Source organism: Cyrtonyx montezumae, unplaced genomic scaffold (genome assembly GCF_038088225.1).
Source record: "Cyrtonyx montezumae isolate F1298 unplaced genomic scaffold, pur_monq_1.0 scaffold_8, whole genome shotgun sequence".
Lineage (NCBI taxonomy): Eukaryota > Metazoa > Chordata > Aves > Galliformes > Odontophoridae > Cyrtonyx > Cyrtonyx montezumae.
In genome coordinates this window covers 57,665,144-57,679,867 of record NW_027072089.1, presented here as the reverse complement: position 1 = coordinate 57,679,867, position 14,724 = coordinate 57,665,144, and the positions used below count along the sequence as shown (strand labels likewise).

General features: G+C 46.1%; 1 protein-coding gene across 1 annotated transcript in view; it reads left to right on the top strand.

The window, feature by feature from the left end:
- The first annotated feature begins 526 nt into the window (after nt 1–526).
- The window catches only part of TMEFF1 (transmembrane protein with EGF like and two follistatin like domains 1), a 124,110-nt gene continuing 109,912 nt past the window's right edge, over nt 527–14,724 (top strand). Inside the window, 6 exon segments of the mRNA XM_065752660.1 lie at nt 527–734; nt 1,335–1,447; nt 1,449–1,528; nt 1,530–1,637; nt 1,639–1,750; nt 1,752–1,974. Of these exon segments, the coding sequence (XP_065608732.1) occupies nt 527–734; nt 1,335–1,447; nt 1,449–1,528; nt 1,530–1,637; nt 1,639–1,750; nt 1,752–1,974 (844 nt within the window).

The following is a 14,724-nucleotide window of genomic DNA, read 5'->3' as shown; positions in this document are numbered from 1 at the left end:
GTGGATCTAACAAACTCCATTCATCACCAGTGTCTGGGCCTAGCCCTCCAGCGACTGTATGATGTTGGGAACTGGAAGGACAAAAAATGAGGTGAAATTCAATAACGGAAAAAATAAGATCATGCACTTAGTTTTACTATAGCCTGTGAATGACAGGCAAGGAGAAGGAGTTGCCTGTATCAGTTGCTCACAGCGTGGCCCCAAAACATTGCTGTCATCTGGGCATATACAAAGCAAACTACCTGTACGAAGTAAAGGTCGTATGGGGAAATGTCAGGAGAGATTTCATCCGTCACAGTAATTTGTGAAAAAATGTTGTATTTCATGTCAGCTGTGTGGAAGAAAGCTGAATTCAACCTGTATTCAAACTCTTGGTCCCAGAACTATAGGAGGAGACCAAGGAGCCTACTAGTAGTAAAATATCTTATTTAGCTGTGTTTACAGAAGGGGCTGCATCGAGCATTTGCTCCTGCCATAACAAAGTGCTAGCCTCAAAACACGAGCTCCGTGCCAGCCCCACGGCCTAATGATCCGAGGGGTTTGCCCACTTAGCAGAGCAGATTGCAGTGTGCAGACACGCGAGCGAGCTTTAACTAACCTCGCACGGTGCCTGGTGCCAGCAGAGCAGGTTAACGCGCCGCACCTCGCCGAGGAGCGGGGGTCTGCTGACATCTGGCATCACAGCGAACAAAGGGAGCGAATAATTACAGAAAAACGTTTACATGGCAGAAGCAGTCAGCGCTGAGCTCCGCGTGTGCTGAAAGGAAATCGCTCTTTCAGTCCTAGCGGTCCAGGACTTAGCTCGTCATCACATTTAAGAGGAAAACAGCGTGACTTCCATGCACCAGGGCTGGGTTTGTGGCCTCGGTCGGGGCTGCTCTGATAGCAAATTGCTCTCAGGTCCCACCGCACAGGACGTGGGGCAAGAATGCGGCGCGCAGCAGCAGCAGCAAGGGAGAAATGGGCAGCTCTGCTCCCACAAACGGATGGTTTGCACAGCGTGTTAAAAAACTTGCACGCAATGAAAGTGACGGCAGAAAAAGAAAACCACGTTGAAGGCTCAGATATTCCCCGTGCTTTCCCCTACGTAAAAATGGTGACGGTGCTGTCAGTTCACCCCCAACTTTCAGCAAGGCGCTGAGAGCCGGCTCTTGGGATACCCACGCTGCGCTGCCGAGCCCCGTGCGGGTGACATGGGGAAAAAAAAAACAACCGCGGGCGGTAAAAGCTCTGGGTCACAAGTCCCTGCCCCGACCCCGAGCCATCGGCTTTGCACGAGTGCCCCCGCCACGCGAGCGGGGCTCCGCAGCCCGGCGTCGCTCCACCGCTCTGAGCGGAGCGCTCCGGCCGCTCCCCGCGGTGGGACCGCGGCCGTCCTCCCCCCGCCTCCCGCGCAGCCCCTCGCTCCCCACGGCCGGGGGAGGGGGCTGCCGTCACGTGTGCCGCCCGCTCCTTCCTCCCCCTCCCCCTCTTCTCCTCCTCCTCCTCCTCCTCCTCCTCCCCCTGCGCGGCGGCGGCAGCGCACCGCCGGGCTCCGCTCCCTTTGTTGCAGGCGGAGCGGCGGGCGCCGCGCACAAAGGAGCGCGGCCGGGGCACCGCTCCCGCGCCCCGCAGCGCCCTGCCCGGCCCTGCCCGGCCCTGCCCGGCGGCGGCGGCTCCCCGCGGGGATGCTGAAGGTGCGCTCCGGCGCGGCGGAGAAAGGACGGTCCCGCCCGGGCGGCGCCGCGGGCTCCGCTTGAGGCTGCGGGCCCTGCCGCCGCCATCCCGCCGCTCCCCCGCCGCCCCTCGCCATGGTGGCGGAGAGCCCGGCCGCCGCCCGACCGCCGCCGCGAGCGGGACCCCCGCGGGGGCTGTGCTGCGCCTCGGCCCTGCTGCTGCTCGCCCTCTCGGCGCTGCCCGCCGCCCGCGCATCCCACCCGCTGCCCGCCGGCGAGTGCCAGGGCGGAGGCAAAGGGAAAGGCGGCAACTGCTCAGGTAAAGCCCCGCGCCGCCCTGCCCACGCGTGCACGTGGGCCCCGCGCGGAGCGGAGCGGCGTGGAGGGAAACAAAGGGGCGCCGCTGCCCCGGGGGCTCCGCTGAGCGCTGCGCGGGGCGAGGGACGGGCGGCGGAGCGCCGCTGGGCTGGGGCTGGCTGAGCGGATGGATGGATGGATGGATGGATGGGTAGACAGGCAGGCGGGCGGAGAGATGCTGGCGCGGTGCGGGTCGGCGTGACAGCAGCGCGTTGTCGTGCATCGTTGAGGGATATGGCGTTTTGAAAGCGGGGCAAAGTAAATACACGATGAAGTTTCCGTTTCGCTAGCGGGGCTCGTTTCTCCCCTCCAGCCTCTCCTGGTGAGGGCGGGTCGGTTTCTTTCCCCCCCTCTGAAGCTCCGCTCCCCACAAAGGGCCGGGGCTCCGCGCCGTGCCTTCCCCGAGGTGACGGACGGCACCGTGCCGCCCGCCCCATTGTGTGCAGCGGGAGCCGAAGTGCTCCCAGGCACCGGGAGCTCCGTCCCCACGGTACCGGACCGCAGCTGCGGACGAACCGCACCGCCGCTCGCTCTCGCCGTGCCGATTTGTTCCGAATTCACCCGGGTTGGTCCTCCGCGCCTCGTACCGCAACGCCGTCGCGGTGCGGTTGCCCGTCGGAGACGTGTGGAGCGGGGCGGGGGTAAAAATGAGTTGGGGGCGAATGTGAAATATCGGAGGAAGTTTGTAAGGCAGCGTGGGATGCACGGAGAGTGTTGTTCAGGAGACACCGCTGGAAGAGGGCATGCAGGCTGACGCCCTCAGGTACAAAATGCAGAAGCGGATGTACGTGCCGTCTACACCTGTATGTGCTGTATGGCAGGCACCGGTTGTAGCGGCGCCGTAAAAATGTGGAAGAAAAAACGCGTTTAAAAAGCCAGTAGTAGTCAGATTCTGCTGCTTCACGCACCACTGTGATATTTCGGTGCACGGCGTTGATTTTAAAGAGCCTGATATCAACACGTGGTGCCTGGCATCCCCTCGCTTACCCCTGCACGGCTTCGTTAAGTTTTACCGGGCAGGTCCCTCCCTGCCGGAGATGCCTTCCCTGTGGGTACACGTGGGGCCAGGCATAGGCATCGGCACCGTTCTCGACGGACTGCCATCGTACACATCGCTGTTGTACAGAGCACTAAACTTAACAACTCTATGACGTCTTTTTCTTCCAAAATTGTGACTCTCAGAATTACTTTCTGTGCTCAGACAAGCAGGATCCAGGCCTTGACTGTTACTTTGTCGTTTTGGTATTTGTATCAGGCTGACCCAGTGCCCTGGTGCAGTTTCTTCAACTTTTTGTGCTGGTCCCTGAGGCTGTAGCGCTTCCTCACCACTCGGTTACGTAGCAAGCTTTATTTTCTATTAAACTGCTAGGAAATGCTGAGCTCCTTAACTCCTCTGGAGCATACTGCTAAAGAGCGCTGCAAGGTGGACAGCGTGGACAGCGATAACATGAAAATTCAGATGGCTTTTCCAGCCCCAACTCTCTCCCTTCTGCCCAGGCACTGCAGTTCAATCCTTTGTTAGATTATGATACAATGGCATCATCACTGGCCAAGGAAAGATCATGTAATCAAGGGATTAGAGCAAGAAACGGAGAATTAGGACATAGTTGCTGTTAGCTGATGATGTGATGAGGGCTTCCGTGCGTTTTTGTTTGTCAGTCAGTCCCTGCTTTAATAAGGAAGAAAACTGAAATAGCTCAATTTTAACTAGAATGCTGGATAAAACGCAAGTTGGTCAGGTTTATGCTTTTTTTCTTTCTTTCTTCGTTTTTTTTTCTGGAAAAGACAGCAGTCAGCAGATGTTAGGTTTTATGTTTTAGAGATCTTATTGCCTTGCCAGTTTTTCTTGTAGTCATCTTGTGCAGCACTTGTGGTACTCAGTGGCTAGCTGTAAGTAGGATGGGGTGACAGTTGCTTATCTGCTCCGGCTGTGAGTCAGTCTTGTCCTTAATAAAGACTGGGAAAGGAAGTATAAAATAGGTTTAGTTTATGAGCTGCATTTGGGAATCCTTGCGCTGCACATGGGACACTTCACTTTCGGTCCGGATGGATCCCCCGTGCGAGTGGTGTGGCAGCCACAGAGGTTCATTTGATTGCAGCTGCCCTAAATGCAGAGCACTGCAGCAGGATTTGGTTCAAATTTGTGCACCTGGGATTTCAGTTAGCAGCAATATGTCTGTGTTGGTAAGTATTTCAGCTTGTCCCTTCTTTATGTGATCGTATACGCTTGTTGGGATGATTTCACACTCCTCCTATGAGTCTTGTATGCCATATGCTGCCCTTGGTTTCTTAAAGTCTCTTGAAGCAATGTGTGCAACGATAAAATTGTTTCAAGATAACTTACTGAGGACTGGATGAGGCCAAGCAAAAATTAAGTACACGTGGTCTTTCACAGAATTCCCCTTCTGAGAAGTATTAGTCTTTCTTTCTCACAGTTGTAATGTCTCTGAAACAGCTTGTAGATGGAAGAAGATGGAAAATGCTGATTAGAGAGAGGGAAGGGAACAGCTGGACAAAGGGAAGTATCCATCCTGTGTGTAGGGTGATAGTGGAGAGCGTGATGTGCTGTTTATTGAGCACGGAACTATAAGCTGTCAAAAAGCTTATACATTTTTAGTCAGAACAGCAGAGAAAGCTATAGGGGAGCAGTCCTTTACCACATACATGTTACCTTCAGTTTCAGTACGCTTTAGAGAAATGGTTTCTGCCCTGAAATAATTCACAGAGTAAATTAGACTGAGAATGTGAAAATGGTCAAAAGAGAGCGGCGAAGCGGTGAAGCAGGGAACATCAAGTGATGAACCATCAGGAGTACTGGAAGCACAAGCAAGATGCATGCATTTTGATATTTTAAAATATGGTGGGATGAGAAGGGACAGTAGACATCAGAAGTGGATTGAAAGCATCATGATGCTGGGCAACAAGAGGGTCCCAAGGAGGGATGGGAGTGGAAAGCGTTGGCTTGTACATGAGAGAAAGGGAGTGAGGAAGCTGCATGAGTAGAAAGCTGAGAATGGGAACAGCACACAAAGGATAACAGGAATTAGCCACGTTGTATGTACATTTCCAAAGTGTGTTTGTGTGTGTGTCCTTGTTCCTTGTGTGAGCAGAGCTTTAGAGAGAGAAGATTTGGGGAGGGCACAGAAGGTGAGCAAGAAGAGCAACGGGAGGTGGCAGTCACAATGCAGATAAGGCGGGAACATCTGGGAACACAATAATAACTACAAGTATTATAACAACCAAAGAGAGAAATTACACTAATTGTTGATTTTGGCACACTCAAGGAGGGAGCAGTGCATTTTAAGTATGTCTTCTGTCACTGTTGCTAGAGGTGTGTGTAGTAACATAGATTAAAAAATATCTCTTTTTGTTTCTTCCTCTCGTCTGCTTTCTACCACTGCTGAATCTGCTCTCATTCAGAACTTGCAAGTCTTTGTCCTTGTTCTCTCCTGCTAATGCTGTTGTTCCCCCATATCCTTGTCATGCAGCAGAGGTTGTTCAATTAGGCACTCTTTATTTCCATTATTTTGTTAGATGATATCGAGTCTGTTCTCCAGACACCATAGCAAGGATCTCCAAGATTAACACTGCTGTGCCAGCAGAAGTGGCACAGTGTAAATATATTAAGAAAAAAATGATCTGCACAAGTCATCTGTTCACTGCTTTGATGTGGTGCGTGTATGTGTACTTGCTGTAATCAAGGACCATCATCTGTAGTTTGTGTATGGACTGCTAGTGCCGAGACACTGAGAAGTTTAAGAAGCAAGTGCCAGAAACATAGCAATCAAGAATCTGTTAGAGTTAGGAGCATGATGTTTGAGGCACAGACTCAGTGCTTGTGACTACTCAATCGTCTTTGCAAGGTTTTCTGTCTCAGAAGCATCTAGGATACGTCTAGGATGGGCTCTCTTTCAAAAATGCTGTCTACATTTATTGGCTAATTGCAGTTTTAGAGTTCAAACCAGGATGAAATACCACTATTTTCTGATGTGTTATCTATTATGTATGAGCTGTTGCAGTTAAGTACTTCACCTTTTTCCTTAGGATAAGCAGGAGTCTAAAGCTACTGACACTGATACATCTACTCTGTGAAGTGAAAAGCTGAGCTGAAGAGTGGGTTGGCCAAAGTGAGTTGTATGTACACTCTTTATCAGTCTAGGCTTTTGTGCTGCCTGAAGCTTGGGTCCGTTGATCGCCTGCTGTATAAGGGAAGAACATAAAGCTGTGCCCAGTCCACCTGGTGCACATGAAGGCAATGTGAGATGACATAAACCTTAGACACTCATTGTTGCCAGAGCTCGACCTTGTCTGTGCCTGAGCTCTGCCAGAATCCAATGTGGCCTCAACCCGGCTTTTATCTGTGCTTAACTGCTGGAACAGGAATACTCTTTGTACCTTATTTATCCTTATTTATATATTTTGTTGTTTTTTTTTGTTGTTGTTGTTTGTTGTAATTAGAGATTAACTAATTGGAATTTTTGGTTCTAGTGTGTCATCCTAAGTTATAGAAGATCAAATCAATTTGTGTTAATGGTGTGAAGCCAGACTGGCAAGATGGAAAAGCAGGGGATGGTTTGGGGATACATGTTCAGGTAAATTAGCCTTGCTGATGTGAGAAATACATGTCTTGTTTGTTGGTTTGTTTGCACAGATAAACCTGATCTGAAATGGTATATGGGACTTGAATAATTGCTTATTTTATCTGGGACTATGACTTATGTTCCCCCAGATGAATTACAATAGTCAAGCCAAGTAAACTGTGATATGTGTTTGTGCCAATTGAACTTCTGAAGTAAATGATCTAGACTCAGTCAGGTTACATATCACTTTAGAAACTATCATAACGTATGAATACAAATCAGCTATAAGGAACAAGTGCAAACGATTAGAAAGAGAAATTAAAACTTGGAGAATACCATGCACGTATTTGTTTCCCCATAGTGTCATTATTTAGCCACGGTATGTCCTTGCGATGCAGATTCTTATGCTGAATAAAGAGTGAAAAGGTAATTAAAGTGGAATTGAAAGTGTCAGAATAACAGAAAATCATCTCATAACAGGTGTCACTCCATCACTGTCACTAGTGGGAACTGATGCTGCTATGGAGTAAGTGAAGCTTGACTGAAGAGACTGGATGGGATCCAATTTCTTTACTGTTTCTTGAAGTGGGGAAAAGAACAGCTATGTTTGTCATGAAAAATGTTGCCAAGAGAACCTTCCTTCTGTACTGAGACCTTCCTGATAACTCCTGTTGCAGGCAAAACAAGAACTGTCTTTATTAAGAGCTGTCAGGCCTTTTTATTGCCGTTGATGTAAGGATAAGCATTTTGTACTTACAGTCTGATGGTTTTCTTCTAGAATCGACAGCACACTGGATAAAGGGAAGAGTTAATATTTACTTGGATTTGGAAAAAAGAAAATCTGTGTTCAGGGTCTTTGAGTGAAGAAGCAGGAAGGCAGAGGATAGCACAGATACTGACAGGATTTTCCTTTTTCCTTCAAGGAGACGATGATGTTCCGTGGCTGATCAGCAAGTTGAAAGGGCTTGTGACTTTTCCATCTCATGGCCAGATTTTGGCCTGTGTCCATATAGGAGGTAGTAGCAGAAGCTTCCAAATTAACTATAGATGTAACTCTTGGGGAAGAAATGACGTTGAGCACTGGGGATGTTGAAAAAGGATCTATTTTTCTGACTGTAGATGACAGCTTATCCTTTCTGCTAAGTCCCTGCAGACACTGTGAAGCGAAAGTGGTGATAGAGGACATGTTGGTGTTTTTGAGCAATAAGCCTGTCTTTTTGTAAGCTGTCTGAAATATCCAATAGAGTTGAAGATCAAGAAAGTTCTATGTCTATTATTCTTCAACAAAAAAAAACCTATCACTGGTGTAGGTTTAGATTTTAACAGTTAAGAAATATATCTGTCATAAACTAAACAATGCTCTCTACTAATTGCTGTAGTTTATTCTTAGATTATTTTGAATTTTTAACAATTTAGAAAAAAACAACAACAAAAAAAGAAAAACAGAAAAGCATGAGTGTGGAGTTGTATCCTGCAGATCATGAGTGTGAAGAAAAAGCATGCTGTACAAAAGAAAACCACTTTATCATATGAAACCATTTCTTGACAAAATGGTTCTCCTTTTTGTAATATTTTTTCTCCAGAAAGGATAAAAAGATACAGACAATATTTGTTTAGGGGTAAGTTCAGCAATCAGAATGTGATCTGAAGAAATTAATATTTCCTAGAGAACCTTATTATTTGCTTCTTTGTCTTGAACAACTACAGTGTATCTTTAGTTCCAATTTACTTCACAGCTGGCTTCAAGAGGATCTGAGGGCAGAATGCTTTCATCTTTCATTATTAGGTAGATACCTAGTGGCACCATTAGTTATTTAAATGTTAGGGATTCGCAGGTCATATGTTCTTCAGTGTGTGTATTTATTTATGAAAAAAGGGTCAGAGCTGTTTCTTCTCTTGAAAATTCTTTCCACAAAACATTTGTCTTGTGTGAAGTGGGTGTGATGCCAGCGAAGCTCTGAGCAGCAACAGGGTGATCAGAGGAGTTCTTTCTGACCCCATTATGTCCCCAGGCCCGACTGGGTAGGGCTGGGACACTGAGCAGGGATTTGCATGGGTTTTGCAGAGGTGCATTCCTCTGTTCCAGATATGAAGTTAATATTACACCGATTTCAAGGCTTCATTTTTTTCAAGTTGCTCTGTGACTGCCTTACTAGTCACACTGTGGTTTTGTGAAGAGGTGGTGTTTAACTAGCAAATCAGGATTTATTTTAGGATAATTTCAGTTCTAATTATAGGCGACAATTTCTAAGGACTGAAAAGACAAGTCTTTTCTGGTAATAGATTATGTGTTACAGCAACAGTGTTTAAAGGATCTGGTTCAAAATAAAATTAAATCTCTGTAATGCCTCTCTTTTGACTTAGTATTATAAAAATAAATTTAGTTGCAATTACAGTCTTGAAACAGTCACTTTATATAACAGTGTTCAAGCTGGCAGGATCCTCATCCACGCCTCAGAAATAGCGTTAATTAAGACCAGCAGGAAAACATGTGAAATGAAAGAGGAGAAAATCAAGAACAAGACAGAACTGTCAGTAAGTTTTCTAAAGGGAAATTATCCTTTCCGTAGCTACCACATCCTCCCTGAGCCAACTTCTGCCAGGCTGGGACCTTGCTGCACGCATCATCGTCTTAAAAAGGAGTGCTTGGCAAGCCAGCACAAGGACGTTCAGGCTGTGGGATGGCTTCTTGAGTCTGCTCTGGAGGCACAGTGTGAGGCTGCCCCTTCTCAGCACTCGACCTGCTGGCGGGTGGCAGCTGAGCTGCTCCAGGCAAGGCCCCCGGGCCTCCTCTGCCTCACCCGGCCACACGGGACCAATGTCAGAGCAGATGGAGGCGGCTGGCTGAGCCAGAGAGCTGGCGAGCTCCGGTTAATCTGCCCTTGAGTGCTGTGGTGTGTTTGGGATGAAATGCTTAACCTTCAGAACTCTGATTGCTTCACCCCAGGCCCAACCCTGTTTATTTCCCGGACTGGCACATTTTGGCCCTGTTTCAGCAGCCTACAGCAAATGAAAAAACCTGCCTCAGACTGCTTGAACTCCTGTAACGTGGCATCTGATGATGTGAGAAGGAGCACCCAGCCCACAGTGAGGTTGTGCTGTCACATCTACTCACACATGACTGTAAAAAACCTAAATCCCCCTTTCTGCAGCAGGTGAGAAAGTGCCCCATTGCATAACCTGAAGCGCAGGGAGGTGTTTGCTGAACATCACAGGAGTTTGACTTGCTCTTGGCGGTTGCACATACAGTTTCACACATAACTACCAAGAATGAGTGATTAGATAAGCATCATTTGCAGAAGTTGCTGAATTTCCTCTAAAATGTTAGAGCAAACAAGATCTGTCCCAAATGCAGCATAAATGCTTGAGATCCGGGCTAGCCAAAGTTGTCAGTGCATGTGCAGAAAAAAAACACCCAAAATAGATTAGGCGTACAAAATGCGAGAAAGCTTTTGGGAATATAATTTTTAATCATTAAGGTGTCCATAAGCCTCAGGGCCAAGATATAAAGTCAGTAGCTGGTTGATAAAGACATTACTAACAGTGTTTTCAACAGGCATTTCTATAGATAGGTTGGAAAAAAATTGGTGGCTAGGTACCAGTTTGTTGCTTTAAAACTCAGGGAAGCACTGATCTAATTAAATCTTTACATTTTGCTAATTAGCATTGACTCTGGTTGTGCACTGCTTCTCTCTGATCCCACTGGGAGAGGCAGAGGTCAGTTAATTGTGCCAAGTGGGTTCTCCAGGGCAGAGGGGAGCAGCAAAACATCCTTAGAAAAGCCGGTGGGGTCCCCCAGAGCAAAAATGCCATGTGCAGAGGTGGGCAGATGAGCTGTCACCTTCCTAAAACATGGTGTTTTAGGATAGATTTTCTTTCATCCTCCATTTCTCATGCAGGTTTGTCTAGATAATTCTGCAAGGCAGAGTTCCTTTTTCCTTTCTTGATTGGAATTTCAGGGTTATAAAGGTGAAAATAAAACAGACAGGTACGAATTAAGATTATAGAATTTTTTTTCTTGTACAAAAGGTGGATTGGGAAGGCAATTTGTTTAATTGTATTTCTTCTGTGGCTATCTGCAGAGGATGTCCCTTTGTTTGCATGTATACACAGAATGCCTTTGTGAAAATATGCGTATAGGATTGAAATGTGCAAAAGCAGTTTCGAGCTGCAACAAATACCCTTTTTCACATCAGAATCTTCCAGTTGTCATATGTATGAAACAAAAATTTTGGCTAGAATATACAGAGAACAGCTGCCTTATTTTTGTTTGTTTTTGTTAAGTGAGGAGAGGTATATCATTATCTCAGTGCTCTTTGTTAAACCTCTGCCTGTAATGTAGAAGAGTTACCCAGGTGAGAGAACACAACCTCCACATTTGCAAGTGATATTCACGCTGCTGGCTGAGCAAACAAAGAGGAACTGTGGAACCAGGCTCAGAATTTGAGCGTTTTGGGTGATTTATCTACCAGATGGTAAACGCAGTCCAATGTAAAAAATTAGTCTGGGAGCAAGGAATCAATCATCCAGCACACTGATCAGGAAAGGGATTTGGGTGTTATAGCAGAAAAATTAATGAGCTGGCAATCCGCAGCAGAGCGGCATTAAAACAAAAAGATACTGTACTGTAATAAAAGGGTCCTCACATGGAAGACAAAAGAGATGACTATAATGCTTTGTTAGACACTTGATAAACCTAATCAAAAGCAGCGTATTGCCAAAAAAATCCCAAATTATTCAAACATAAGGGTAAAACTGGTACCCAAATCTGGAAATACAAGTTAATGTAGAAATGTGAAGTGTTTTTACTGCCTTCACATTTTTTCCCCAAATACACAGTCTGTCGAGTCACAGTAATTACTTATTGGTATTCTATATTGCACTAATATATATTTAAATGCTATTTACAGTCACAGTGCAGCGGACTTGGAATTATCTAAAAAAGATTATGTAAAAGGTACTGGAACTACTTTACAGAATAAATATTTCTTGCTATTAAAATCTTCAAAATGTTTCCCTAGCCCTTTTCAGTTACCTGTAGTGGAAGAGTTCAGCATACTGCCATTTTAACAACCAAAATCTCCCCATGACTTTTCTCACATTTTTTTCATGGGAAGTCCAGCCAGAAAAGACTAAGAAAACGTGGCTCATGTGCTTAGTTTCCACTTGTGTTTCTATTTTTGAATTCTAAGGATCAGGCTCAGGTTATGCTGCCTGGGAGGTGACAATGTACGTGGGCAGCAGGACCGAGCCTGGCAGCTGTGGGCCTTCCTGACACAGGAGGAGACCTGGCGATGGATCCCCCTGAAGCCTGAGGCAGCAATGGGTCTTGTGTGAGAGCTGGTAGCTGAAGTAAGCGGGCTGGAAAGTCTCTCTCTTCTACCACATGAAAGGAGTAGGTTGGAAAGTATCTATTCTGTTACATAAAGCTGCTTCAATCTGCTCTTCTGTGTTCTTTGTACTGTATTTTATATCTGAAAACAGTCAAAGGGATAGGAAATTGTGATGCCATACTGTCCTCCAATTTTGTTTCTTATTCAGTTTTTTTTTCTTTTCTTGGAGATGGGGGTTCGTAGTTGGGTGAACAGCTAGTGAAGCACACAGTAGTTTTGAGTGTTCCGCCCAAATTCTTTCACTTACTGTTTCTGTTTTTTGTTTTGTTTAGTTTATTTGCTTTTAAATGCTGACTGGAGAAATATTGCTATAAAAGGAAAGGACTTGACTGTCCAGCCACATAACCAGAGGAGTAAAACCCACTACTCAAGGCAGTTTTGGAGCACTAATCACTGCTTAATATCGAGGGGCTGCTCGATCATAATTGTGATTTATCTATGTACAGAACAACAAACGAACAGATTTATCTGCACAGAGTAAGCAGGAGGAACCTGCAAATACTAGTTTCTTACAGCTATACTGGTTAAGACTGTAGAGACACTTGATGATTTTCCATAGACTTCTACAGGAGCTGTAGCAAAATCTACAGCAAAGGGCTGGACCCAAATGCCTATGTTTCTCCCAGACAGAAAGGCAGTTTTACCTTAAAATCATGCAGAGCATGTCAAAATATCTTCTGATACTGTGCTAGTTGTACTTAAGCAGCTCCAGTGCACCAAACTCAACCTTGGTGTAAGTAGCAGCTCTACCTGCATCACTAGTTGTTTACCCTGAGGCTGAAATTGGCCTTTTACTTCCTCTCAGTTGTATGGGTATGAGACAAAGGGCATATTTACATACAGGGATTTCCCCTGGCTGTATTTATTACCTATATTTCTGTTGTTTTAGAGGATCACAGTGTTGTTGAAGAGGGCTGTGAGGATGCCCCTGGCCCCACATTCGAGCAGAAGAGGTGGGTTAGATTCAGAATGGCGGCAGCACGGGGTCCATCGGTGCCTTAGAAGTGAGATGATTTAGTACAGATACAGTTGTGCATCTGTGATCCTGGTCATGTGCCCCCTCTCCCTGCAGGCTGATTGCTGGATTTGCAGGAATAAGGGGCTCTCCTCCAAGTACTGGAGGATGCTGACAAAGCCTGCTTGTCCTTTGCTACCTCCAGATGAGGGCAAAATGAGAACCAACCACTTCTCTGCTTCTCTGCTGTAAAGCAAGTAATAGCAGCTAATTTATGGCAATTAGGAAGCTTCCCTCAAGAGCTGCGAGCTGACACCGGGTGCATTTTGGCACGGGCTGTGCTTGCTGTGCTCCTCAGCCCTGGGAACCTTGGGAAGACAACTTATGAGCTGGCTAATCCGGCGTTAACGTTTGCCTAGGGAATCCCCAGCGGGGAAGAGCGAATAATTTCCACCTGCTTTGTGCTGCATGAGTGGCACGACAGGAGCCGATGCGATCGATGAGCGCATTCGGAGGAGAGGCAGCATCTTGGCTCTATTTTAGCTAATGCATTTCTTTGTCCCAGATGGTGGTCATCAAAGCGTTGGTCATATTGACTCATTCACCTGTGCCCTCTCTGTACCTGCAACCCTGATGGCAATGAGGCACAACCTAAGGAACCCCCGCTGTTAGCACAGTGATAAATTCCCAGCCCCTGAAAATCCCTCCGAGACTGTCAGAGAGGGTTAGCAGAAGCTTCGGGAATCATATTTCTCTCTGCATTTCGGGAAGGATAAACGAGCAGGCAGAAAGGAATTATTAACTATAGATTGAGCTGACAAGTCTCTCTCTGGGAGGTAAATGTATTTCGGTAAGCTGAACAAGTCGTCAACAGTGATTTGTTTGTTAAAAGTGTGATGCAGTTGTTGAAGTTTTAGAGCAACGGAGCCTGTGACTCGGCTCTTTGTCGGTCCATAACTTACTGGCGTTACCAGAATACATTAAGTGGCCTGAACGAGCGACCAGGGGCTTGTTTGTTTGTTTTCTCCCCATGACTTTCATGGTGCTAGTGGTTCTGTTCCTTTTCCAGAGTTTATCCTGGCTGTTTAATTATGGTTTTTGAAATCAACCCTAAATAGTATAGCGTATGGGTGTTCGGAGGAGAGAGTATATGCAAATCTAATTATTCTCCAGCGCTATTCATAGTGTTATGTTTCACGGATATTACACAAGTGTTAATTTATTGCCTTTCTTTGTATACAGAATAGGATTCTATTGCTCTTTTCACATAGGCATGTGTATCACAAGAATACACTGCAGTAATATTTTAATTTATAGATCTATTAAGGGATTCTAATGAAACTGAACACAAGAGGAAACAGTTTTTTTGTATTAATTTGGAAGCTGTTACATTTCAATCTCCTGCATGGAAAATACTCCTGTTGGAATTAGCTTCAGTGTAATATTTGGAAAATAAAAAAGTACCTCATCTTCCATTTGAAATCAGCAACTACTTAAAGTGTTTTTATACATTCTTGATTTTGATGTAGACTGGAAGAAACCATAGAAATCACAGAATTGTACAGGTTGGAAGGGATCTCGGGCTCCCAAGCCCAGGTCGCACAGGTAGGTGTCCAGGTGGGTATTGAACATCTCCAGAGAAGGAGACTCCACCACCTCTCTGTGCAGCTGTGCCACTGCTCCGTCACTGCACATTTGTGTGGAACTTCCTATGCTTCAGTTTGTGGCCATTTCCCCTTGTCCCGTCACCACACACTGCAGAGAATAGTCCAGCCTCGTTCCTT